The sequence below is a fragment of the Pteropus vampyrus genome, unplaced genomic scaffold, assembly GCF_000151845.1.
Source record: "Pteropus vampyrus isolate Shadow unplaced genomic scaffold, Pvam_2.0 Scaffold90, whole genome shotgun sequence".
NCBI lineage: Eukaryota > Metazoa > Chordata > Mammalia > Chiroptera > Pteropodidae > Pteropus > Pteropus vampyrus.
Genome location: NW_011888871.1, coordinates 585,756 through 597,124, shown reverse-complemented (window position 1 = coordinate 597,124; position 11,369 = coordinate 585,756). Strand labels below are relative to the sequence as shown.

At 55.4% G+C, this 11,369-nt stretch overlaps 1 protein-coding gene across 2 annotated transcripts in view; it reads left to right on the top strand.

Moving 5' to 3' along the window:
• The window catches only part of GNA12 (G protein subunit alpha 12), a 76,664-nt gene that overhangs the window by 27,724 nt on the left and 37,571 nt on the right, over nt 1-11,369 (top strand). Inside the window, exon 2 of one of the 2 annotated variants that reach the window (XM_011363823.2) lies at nt 6,790-7,005. The exons of the other annotated variant lie outside the window; for it this stretch is intronic. Coding sequence (XP_011362125.1) covers nt 6,790-7,005 — 216 coding nt within the window. The remainder of the gene's footprint in view (nt 1-6,789; nt 7,006-11,369) is intronic. 2 annotated transcript variants of the gene reach the window in all.

The following is an 11,369-nucleotide window of genomic DNA, read 5'->3' as shown; positions in this document are numbered from 1 at the left end:
GTGCACATATACTAAATTTGCTTCATTTTCAGTTGCTAGTTATGGGAATTTCTCCCGACGCTATGGTTTGAGGATATGACTGGTTAAATATATCATCAGGGGGCAATTTCAGTGAAGCAGACAGGCCAATTTAAAAAACAGCTTGGGACAAATGAAAGGAAAATGAAAACTTGCCGAGTATAAACGTGTGAATTGGTACAGCCTTTCTGGAGAGCAGTTAGGGATTTTATCAAAAGCCTCAGACGTGTGTACGTTTTGACCCAGAAGGTCATAATCCAGCTTCTCGGAGTTTGCCCCCGGGGCCCCTGGCCTTGGTCCCAGGCCACGCCTTCAGCACAGCGGCCAGCGTGGGTGTCACGTCCCCGTGCCTCACAGTGATCACACAGCTCGCAGTCCTGAAACACTTAGTGACACGGGGAATGTTGACGATGTATTGGTAGAGATGTTTCTAAAGATTTCTAAAATACACAGAGCTTCTGTAAAGAACGAGACATAACATTCTACGATGTTAACTCAAGTTATTTGTAGGTCGTGATAGTTTTGAGGATTTAATTTTCTTTCCTACACATTTCTATGTTTCTTCTATTTTCTACACTAAGATTATTTTTGTCATTGGAAAAAAACATTTCCTTTTAAGACACGTTCCCACACCGCGGTGCTGACCCACAGCAGTGTAATGAGGCCACACGTGCACTTCGCCCACGTCAAGGGCAAGATTATGTTTGATAATGACGCAGAACATCCAAAATGTTATCAACATAACCAACATAAAATGATATAAGGGTAGTCACATTTTTCACACTCTCTGAAACGCGGTCATGTCTCCAACACTTCTCAGCCCGGCTGGCCACGCTTCCGCCACTCGGTGGCCACGGGTGGCCGGGGGCCTCTCTGGGACAGAACAGTGTGTGTCCTCTTTGCTGCTAAGGTGGCGTATGTGAGTTAAGGTTTCTGACTGTTCGTCAAGTAAGATCTGAACTCATTAAATTTCCTCTAATTTAGCCAGGCATCCAGCATACACCATTACTTCTAGATTTAATCACTGTTTTTTAATAAAATGTTCTAGAGACTACCACAAATGTCGGTCTTCAACGTCCACTCAGACCAGGTTCTGGCCCCCGTGGCAGCCCTCAGCTGTGTGAGAAGCAGGCCACAGACAGGACAGCTTCCCCCTCCGGCCTCTGCGTGGCTCCTGTATCTCCCCGGACACGCCCACAGGTGACGAGTATAGGTTTAGAAAAACAGCACGAGCTTTAGAGTCACTGAGTCGCACTCAGTGGCCTCGTGACTGAGCTCGTTTTCTCATCCGCAGCTGGCACGAGACTGTTCCCCTCACTGTGTCACAGACATGGAGTGAGCTGATGGGCGTTAGCACTTAGCACAGCACTGTTCACACGGCACGCACTCCGACAGGTGAGACCGTGTCACCGGCACAGCCCTGAAACAGCCTCGCGGTCTCCAGGGAGCGTGACTTCCATGCTCATCTGCGTCTGCTCGTCTGACGCCTGGGTCAGAATTTAAAGGCTTTGTGGAAAGGTCGCATTTTTGTGACCTGTGAGCCTTTGTTCACCACCACGTGCCGAGGCCCAGGCGTGATCGAGTTGGAAGCAGTGGCATCTACGGAGGACGGCTTCTCAGAGGCACCCCAGGAACTGCACACCCCTGATCTCCAGACAGGTCAGCGCAGGCCTCTCAAGCGGAGCCACCTGCGGGCCTCCTCGGTGTCTCCAGGCCAGCAGTGCGTCCTAACGCGTGGCTCCCGGGCCCCACTGCACCGTTCAGGTGACCCTGACCGTGGCCGAGACCGTGTTTCCTCAGAACAGTCTAGTGACAGTGTCCCCAGAGGACAGTGATGTCACAGAGTTCGCACACGTCCTCACACAGCGTCTTTCCACTCCGTTGTCAGTTCTTCCTAAAATTCAGCTCCTTGCTAGTTGGACTCATGACACTCAGACCAGGTCTGTGAGGTGGGAGGGTCAGGGCACGAGAAGGGGCGGCCTGCGGCAGCCTCTGTGGGAGTCGGGCCCAGGGGCAGCACCGCTGCCATGGAACCCCGTGTGTGTGTGTGTGTGTGTGTGTGTGTGTGCGTGTGTGTGTGTGTGTGTGCGCGCGCATATGTGCATAGTCATCCAAGTGGACAGATACCTATTTTAACTGCAGCAGATTCTATGAAACACTTACCTTTGCCATTTCTAGTTTATTCAGATATTTACTATTCGATTTCACTGTTTAAACGCTCGCTCAATCACTTCGCAGTGTGGGGCCTGACTTGAATTTTGAAAACACTGAATTAGCACATTAAACTCTGTTTCCTGTTTGTAGTGCGTATGGGATCGTTTTCCCCCTGGAATAATATTTAGTGCTCCCAAGTTCCTTTACTGTTTTCTGTGGGTAACGGGAAGGCTTCCCTTCGCCTCATGCTGGTCGTAACGTTTAGTCGGCGCAGGTGGCAGGCTTACCTTACCGCCTGAGCCCCGGAGACGCACGAGGAGACGCTGGCCCACGCGTGGCACCGTCTGCGGTCTGCTGGCTCCTGGGTCCTGGAGCTCGGCCTGGACTTTCCCGTCCTGGTCGAGAGATCTGAGGAATTCTGAACTGATGTTGGAGCCCTTTTCAACGTGTGGACAGCCAGCCTTGTCTAGGCAGCCGAGAGAGCTCGTGACAGCGGCCGCTTCCGCCATGCGCCTCCTACGCCGGGTTTTTCCTGCAGTTTCATCTATTTCCTGAAAATTTTGCCTTGCATTTCCCGTTGTCCCGGTAAATTTAACTTGCCATAAACTTACCCAGATCTCCCCCCTCCCGGCCCAGCCCCCCATCCGGACTCACTGTCCCACAACGGGGCACTGGTCCCTTGAGTTTGGATCTCATCTTCTCTCTGTCACCTCCTCGTGTGACAGCCTTGGTCGCCTTCGACCGCCCTCCCCACCTGCACTGGCTCTTCCCACGCAGCCGCCCGTCCCGCCGTCGAGTCCGGAGACAGCGCCTTGTCACGCTCCTTCCCAGGCCCTCAGGGTGTCACTGTCTCTTACTGAATACCTTCCAGGACTTCTTAGCTCACCATGGCCTGGCCTCAACCTGCTCCTCTCACCCATGGTGACGTTTCTGACTGGCCCACGACGCGCTCCCCGCCGCCGCTCCCGTCATGGTGTCTGTCTCTGGCCTACACAGCGGACGCCCTGTTCCGTTTCTGTGATTTCGCTGCGAGCTCCCGGCACAGGCGCCACATTTACTCCGTTTTTGGTTTTTCCCATTAGCTGGCACTTCTCTCTGCACGAGGCAAGGCCTCCGTCTAGGACACTTTCCTAGAGAAGTGACCGCGAGGAATGGCCTGCTCCGTTAAACAACACATTGTCCCCAGAAGCTCACGGGGAAGCCGGGTGGGGGCAGGGCCGTCCAGTTTTCTGTCGTAACACACTGGCGCCCGATGACCGTTCCGCTCGCCGCTCTCCTTCTCTCTCCCTCCGGCCTCCGACCTGGAAGGTGTCCTCCGCTTCAGGTTCCGCGACAGACCAGAAGGAGCATCTGCCTTTGCTGCCGGGCTGACCAACCTCAATGCGCCCCGTTTGCATTTCTGGCACATTTCTTATTTGGACGGTGGCCAGAGCCAAACAACTCAGCCAAGTGAGTTTAAAAACAAAAAGCAGAGCTTTCGAAGCACATAGGCTGTTATCTAATTGGGCGGATATGCAAAACTTAAAATCATCTTAACGTAGCTTTCATTCTATAGAAAAAGCTGATTTGATCTACTGACATTTTGTATCTTAGGTTTAGTATTTATTGTGGGAAGATTTTAGTAAGGAATGACTAATCTAAAAAGATTTGGTTCGATTAGGGGCTAAACTAACAAAATGTATTTTGAAATGAGATAACGGATTTGCAGTTTTTGGTCTCCATCCAGTAAAACCTAAAACCCCCCAAATCTTCGCCTCCAGCAGACTGCGAATCTTTCCTTCGACTAGAAGTTTAAATTGCTGGATTTATAAGTTGTCTTAAAAATGTGTTCTTTGAACAGTTTAAAGTGTTACATAGTGTTGAGATGAAGTCATCAAACTGCTTAAGACTTTTAACTCTTTATATTTGGGTGACTGAATAAATACGTGGCTAGTGAAAAAATTAACGCTTAATAACACTGTTACCGGAAGAAGGGCTTTCCCTATAGCCATTAACGAGACCTGTGTACACTGTCTTCGTTCTGCCTTAATTTCTCTTTCTTTTGAGCATGTATGGATTTTAGGATTTAATTGGGTTTTGTGTTTTAGGAAATTGGTCTTTTATTGGAAAAGGATAGGGACAAGATTTATTATTTCTTTTATTCTACTGTGCCTGCTATATTTGTATTTCACTTTTAAGACATTAGCAACTCTAGATAATGATGGTGACAAATGTAACTATCAGCTCTGCAGGAACACAGTAAATATTACATATTCAAAGACCTTAGGCTTTCTCTAAAAGGGAAGAAGACTCTTAAACAGGTGTCATAAAGCAGAAACCTCCTGAGACTTTAGTTTTGGGTATTTGGAACAAAGCTGGCATAGCGGTTTTTTGACTAGAATAATTTAAAAGGGCAAAAGGGAGACATTTTTTTTCCCGATGCCTTTTTCCTCCAAACACGGTGAATGAGATGCAGAAAAACAAGACTGCAGCTGACTGGTGTAATTCAGTTCACCAGTTCCCTAGAATTTTAAAGAGAGGCGCTTCGTGACGTTGGGTGTCTCCGTGTTGGGGGAAGTTAATTTGGACCGGTCCCACTTCACCTGGCTGGCAGCGTGCAGCGGGGACACAGGCAGCTTTGGACAGACTGGTTCTTTTGAGCCAAAGCTCTGTCACCCAGAAACTGGGGAAGGCCAGCTTTGTGCATGTGGGAAGCCGTCTTGGTGAGCGGCCACTCAGGCTTCCTAGTCCACTTTGGGTCCCTGCCTGTGTCGCCGACAGACAAAAGTGAACGTCCCTGGGGAGTAGAGGCTCAGTTTAACCTGTGAATTGAGGTGTGTTCCTGGTGGCACTGGACTTTTTAATGTGTAAAAAGAGCCCTGAGAAGCTTATCTTGCATGTCAGACCAGATTTGGGTATTTGAGTTGTGTGGGCGGGGCCGTCGCGAGTGGCAGGCCGGTCGCTTACCTGAAGGGACAGGTGGGGGCCGCAAGAAGGCTTTCTCCGATCCGCACCAAGGTTTCCTTGGTCAGAAACCTCCCCAGAGAGATCTCCGCCTTCCCTGTGCTCATATACTTTTCGTCGTGCATAATGTGGAGAAGATGAAATATCTTTCTCTTCTCGGGTTTTTGAACCTTTGCATATTGCCCTTCTGGGCAGATGGGAGTTTGTCACGATGTCATCAGAGAAAGTGGGGAGATGGGAAGACTGGGAGGAGAGAATGGGGGGCAGAGAGGAAGGAGAGCTGAGGGTTTGTCGTATTTCCCTTCTGGATGGTTCCTGACCCGCCGTTGCCACTGGTCGAAGTTAGCCGGCACTTCAAGAGCTTCCGGCCTGGGTTCCGCGCCCCTCCTCCTGCTGGCTCTTCTTTGGCCTTGGGCGGCCTTGTTTTCCACACCACGTTGTTGGGACGGACGTCGCCACGAGCGCTAGTCTGGAGAGATCGCAACTACTGTCTTAGGCCAGCATCACCATCCGCGCAGGGGTTCGAGGCAGAAACGGAGTCATGGGCGGCAGACTGGTGCTGCAGCAGAGAGGTGGCCGAGGCGGAGCTGTTCCCCGCTCTGCCCCGGGCGTTGGAGGGGAGACTCTTCAGGACGCTGCCAACTGAGAACCGTTGAGTTGTCCACTGTCGACAGGGAAATTGCATGTCGTGCGACTTATGGTCCAATGAATCTGTTATTTATCTTAAGGAAGTGCCAAGTGGGCCGTGACGTCCTGCTGCTGTCTGTGCTGGGGGCCGTCGTCTGGGTCCCGCCGTCTGGGTCCCGCCAGCCCACGAGGCTTTTCAGATAGGCCCCCACTGTTCTCTGCTCACCCCAGAGAGTATGCAGCGTGTTCCCCAGACTCAGAAACACCCTTAGGTGCTGCTGTGCGGCTCATTTCGTAGCGCTCTCCTGAGAAGGATGCCGTAGCCCTCTCCTGAGAAGGATGCCGTAGCCCTCCTTGCCGCCAGGGAGGCCATTGTCACCTACAGCCAGCTCAGTGTGGGCTGTTTCTCCAGCCCCCTGACGCTTGTTTATGATGTAGGAAAAGGGCAGAAAATGCTCACTTTATTTTTAACAGCAAGGAAATAAGCCAAAGGATGAAGACTTGTCTGTCATCACAGACAGTGGTGCCCGAGATCTAGACCACGGCCCCCGGCCCCGTGCCAGTGGGTGGCCACCTGTCTCGTGTCACGTTGCAGTCTCCTGTCCCCTGACGGCTGACCTCCTGTGTTTGTGTCCCCCCCACCCCGTTCTCACCGAAACACGTGGCTGCGTCCCAGGATCAGGGAGCTGCCAGGTCGTCATCCTGGTGGTTTAGGACATCGTCTCACTGACGGGTTCGTTTCCAGCGTTCGTTCTGCTGGTTTCTTGCCTCTTCTTCCTCGTTCAGTTGTGTCCTGTCTGAGACCTTTCCAGGTGCTCGACAGCCGAGGGCCAGCCTGTCGCGTGGTGGGTGCGCACGCGTCTCGATCCGGTCGTGTGCCTAGGAGCTCAGGCATCCGGGCCTGGCCGAACAACCAGGGAACGAATCGGGCAGCGGCTTTGGTGGCCGTGGCTTCCCGCTGGACGCCAAGCAGCCGTACCGAGGTTCTCTGTCGCGGGTCCGTCTCGGGCTCACAATCAAACCCTTTTTGTCCCTTCCGTTTCCCAGGGCTCCAAGGTCCTCGTCGATGCACGGGACAAGCTCGGTATTCCCTGGCAGTATTCCGAGAACGAAAAGCACGGGATGCTCCTCATGGCCTTCGAGAACAGCCCGGGGCTGCCCGTGGAGCCGGCCACCTTCCAGCTGTACGTCCCCGCCCTCAGCGCCCTGTGGAGGGACTCGGGCATCAGAGAAGCCTTCAGCCGGAGGAGCGAGTTTCAGCTGGTGAGTGAGCCGCGGGGCCGTGTTTTAAATCCACGACAGAAACACGCAGCAGTGGCAGATTACACTGTCTAAATGGTTGGAGAGGGAGCAAAGTTAACCCACTCGGGCTGGGTGTTCGTTCAGGAGCGTGGGGAATTCTTAAAATAGTGAAGATCAGTGTAGGTCAGGGAGCTCGGTGTTTTTAGGTCTTGTTCACGGTAGGGAATTCATGCCTCCTTGAAGCAGCTTTCCAGCCTGGCCAGACAGGGGTGATTTAGGTCAGCGCCCTGGAGGCCGGGCTGGGCCCTTCAGCGTGTTCCCTTCAGACCCTTTCACCTTAAGGTCTGGACGTTTCAAAAAGCCTAGTCGTTTTTGTCGTTCAGATCGTTTAGAATGTGAGTCTACACACGAGAAGTTCGGGGTGCTGCCCCGGGGAGCCGGGCAGGCTCACACAGGCCGCGCACCCCGCAGCGTGCTTCCATGGGCAGGTGGCAGAAGTGGCCACACGCCTAGCTTAGGCAATGAAGGGCCCCGCTCGGCCCAGCCGTGACGGTCCTGGGGCAGAGGGCGGGTGGGAGCTTTAGTGGGCCTTGGACGGCTTGTCTGCACTTGGCCACTTCCGGTGTGGCTTCCCCGGTGGCCAGGACCTGGCGGCCACGGGACAAGACCTCAGCTGTGCGCACAGCAGCGTGAGCAAGGAGGGGCCGGGCCTGGCGGCCGGGGGCGCCTTGCAGGGTTGGTGAGGCCTGGCAGACCCTCCATGCCGTGCCCCCGCGAGGCTGTGCTGAGGGTGACAGCACTTCCTGCGGCCACGCCACCAGCTGAAGATCACCTGTGCTCAGAGGGGCCACTGGGGTTCAAAGCACCAAAGTAATGGCTGCGGCTTGTGATCCTTCCATAAATCGCTGGCGGTCGTGTGCAAGGTGGACTGGGCACCAGCCGGACGGTGGTTCTGTTGGGGGTCCAGTTAAGAGACTGTCAGGACCTGAGCCTGCAGAAGCGGTTTTGGTGCTTGACCTCACGTCTCATGATCCACCCCTACTGGTCTTTGGCACAGCTCCTTGCTGTTATCCCTCTGTCACCATCATCGTCACGCTTCCCTCCAGACGTGCCATGTGAGCGGGCCGGGGGGTCAGCGGGTGCAGAACCGGCTGGATCGGTGGGGCCCGTCTTTGCCTTCCAGGATGTTCTCTGGGAATGGCGGTCGAGCCGTTGCATTTAACGGCGCAGCTGCCCTGGCGAGGGGTAGCGTCCCTTGCCCAGAGGGTTGACAGCTGTCCTAGGAGCGCGCCCCCGGTTAGAGCCCTCGCCTGGCCACAGCTGCCCGGCTCTGGGTCCAGCACGTGCTCGCTCGGCTGTTGGGGGCCCCCAGCGAGTGGGGGCGCCGCACGCGCAGGGCCCGGGGCCTCTTTTCCTCCGATGCTCTTGCTTCACACTTCTGGGATGTTTAAAAACGTTCACTGACGTGTGAATCGTTTGTACGCCCCTTTGATTTTGCTTTCGGTGGCAGGGCACGGTGCTCTCTGGAAAACGGCCTTATTTCTCTGGGCTTTGGGAGGTGGGGGTGGAGGCCCAGTTCAGAGGGGTCTGCGGGTGTCGGTGGCGCAGTGCCGCTTCCTTTCCGGAAGTCCGAGTGGCTCTGCTGTTAGAGGTGCCGCCTCCTGCCGCGCTCGGAGCACTCGGGTGTCTGCGGCATTAGCAGAGACGCCAGCAGGGGCGGGGTGGAGGGCTGTGTGCGGGCGCTGCCCCCTGACAACCAGGGCAGAGTGAAGCTTTGAAGGGAAACCTTCCTGCGGCTCCGTGAGTCACATGCCGGCTGTAAGTGGTCACCAGCCGGCTCCCGGCATGGAGGCCACGCGTGCTGGGACGCCCGTGGCTTCGGAATCCGGGTTCATCGCATCGCTCCAGGCCCAAGCTGTGTCACCAGCAGTTCCCAGTCACCTCGTCCCCTCCCCCACCCTGGCGGATGTGGGCTCGTAGCGGCTGTGGAAGCGTGGTTCAGTCCTCAGGCTCGGGACGCTGCCGGTAAAGCGCCGGCACAGAGCAGCGCCCCAGACTCTCCATTGCGTTCCTGGAACACACGTGGCTCGTGCCGTGTGGCAGTTACGTCTGCTTAGAAAAGAAAGGACCAGTCGCTTTTCCAAAAGTCTCGACACCACGCCTTAGCGTTCCTTTGGAAGTTTGCCTGTGCTCTTGCTGGTATGATTTTAATTGAGTTTCAAAATAGTTTCCGGGAGCTTTCTTAGTAAGAGGGCGGAATGGAAGGAGGTGGTTTGTAGTGACACCAACCTTTGTAACTTTTTTTGAGGCCATGGGAAACAAAGTGACTTACACCGAAGCTCAGTTTTATGCGTTTTCTGTGCCTGGCGCCGTGGCCTTCTGGGAAAGGCGTCTGCTCTGTAAGGGCCTGGCAGTTACTCCCGGCCACGCCGGGAACAGTTGCACGGTAGCTGGTTGATGGAGAATAAGGCCTAAAGTGGCGAATGACAGCTCATGTCCCCGGGCCGTGTCGGTGGTGTGAGGGGTTCCAGGGTGTCCTGGAAGGCTGTTACTAGTCTGTCATCTCTGCCCGCCTGGTTTCCCCGGGCCACTTGGCGTTAGTTGTAAGCCTTTGGTCTAAGCCGCCTTTGCTCTGCTCTTGAGATACTTTATAGATCCGACTTAAAAATGCTGCCACCCCAGGTTTTAGGGCAGAGGAAGACAGGAGAACCCCGGAAGCTGTGAGGAGGGCGGTGCTTCGGAGCTGATGCTTCTTGTGCAGTTTGGGACATTTCAAAGACTCTCCTTAGAACCACCGGCGGGTCCCCCGCTGTCTGAGACAGTCGGCGCGTGTTCCTGGGTGTCCGCACCGCCACTGCGGGGTTTGCTGGCGTGTGATGGAAAGCCCAGCACAGCGGTGACTTCTTTTCCCTCGTGTAAGAAGTTCCGGAATAGCCAGGTCAGGGTGATGGCGGTCCCCGCGCAGACCCTTGCCAGTGGCCTGTCGTGTGGCTCCTCTACTCAGGCTTGGTGCTGGCTGCGTCCCAGACGGGGGGAGGGGTGGAAGGAGAGTCCACCCGCTTCCTTTTAGGGCGACTTCCTGCAGGCACCATCCAGCAGTCCTGGTGAGTCCCTTCGGCTGGAACATGGTCACATGGCCACACCTACAGGGAGGCTGCCGGGATCCCTTTGGGACCTTCTGCTGGATGACGGGGCGGGGAGGCGGGTGCTAGGTGGGAGGGCGGGGCCGGCTGTCAGGCGTTCCCACCCCCTCGGGAGCGGAGACGCCCCAGCAGCGGAGACGCAGGCACCTGGGGCCACGCCTCCCGTCTTCCTGCCTTTAACTTTTATATGGAATTTATTCATTCAGCAAATATTCATGGAGCGGCCGCCATGTGTCAGGCGCTCTTGGAAGTCCTGGAGAAATAGCAGCACACAAATACAAAACAAATCTGTGCCTGCACGGAGCTGGCTTTGTGACAGGAGGAGGCAGACAGTGAATAAAGTGACAGGAGTGCGCGTGTGTGTGCGTGTGTGCGTGTGCACGTGTGTTCGCGTCTGAGGGAAAATCAGGCAGGGGCTCGGGTAGACACCGTGGACAGCGGGAGCCTGGGCAGCGGGGAGGGTGGCCGCAGACGGTTTCTTCAGCAGGTTCCTGGGTCTCCCCACGTTTGTCCCCCTTCTCCCGTGGTGACCGAGTCAAGAGTACACCACAGAGCCAGGCTGTGTTTTCTGCTCTCTGGTCAGGTGTAGCCATGGGACGAGGTTCTGGTCAGGTGTAGCCATGGGACGAGGTTCGGAGTCTTGCTCTTCAAATGACTGGACATGTCCACACCAGCCTGTGTCCTTTCCCAGGGTGACTAGCATCTGGAACGTGTGCGGTCAGCACAAACCCATATGTGGCAGCAGCGTGCAGAGCATGGCAGAGGCGCCCCCAGCCCACACCGTTTGAGCCCCTGTGTGTGGCTCTAGCCCTGTGTGATGCAGCTTCCCCGAGTGGCATCTGAGCCGGCTCTGAAGTGGGTGAGAGCAGGCTTTGTAGATGTCCGGGCGCGTGAGGGCAGCGTCTGGCCCGCGGAGTAGCATGTGCAAAGGGCCCGTGGCGGGAGTGAGCTTCGTGGTCCAGAGCAAAGCAAGGAGGCCTCCGTGAGACTGAGCCAGGGTGCAGCGGGGCCAGAGGCGACAGCTTTCCAGAGCAGAGGGCTCTGCAGGGCCGGTGAGAGGCCACGGGGCAGATGTGGGCTTTGGCAGAGGGGTAACATGGCTCGATTTATGTTTTCATAAGGTCGCTTTGGCAGCTGCATCCTGGATTACAGGCTTTCGCGGTGATCTGGGTGACAGATGATGGTGGCTCGAGTCAGCGTGATGCTGACGAGAAGTGCGCAGGTCTGTGCGTCTTAGAACTG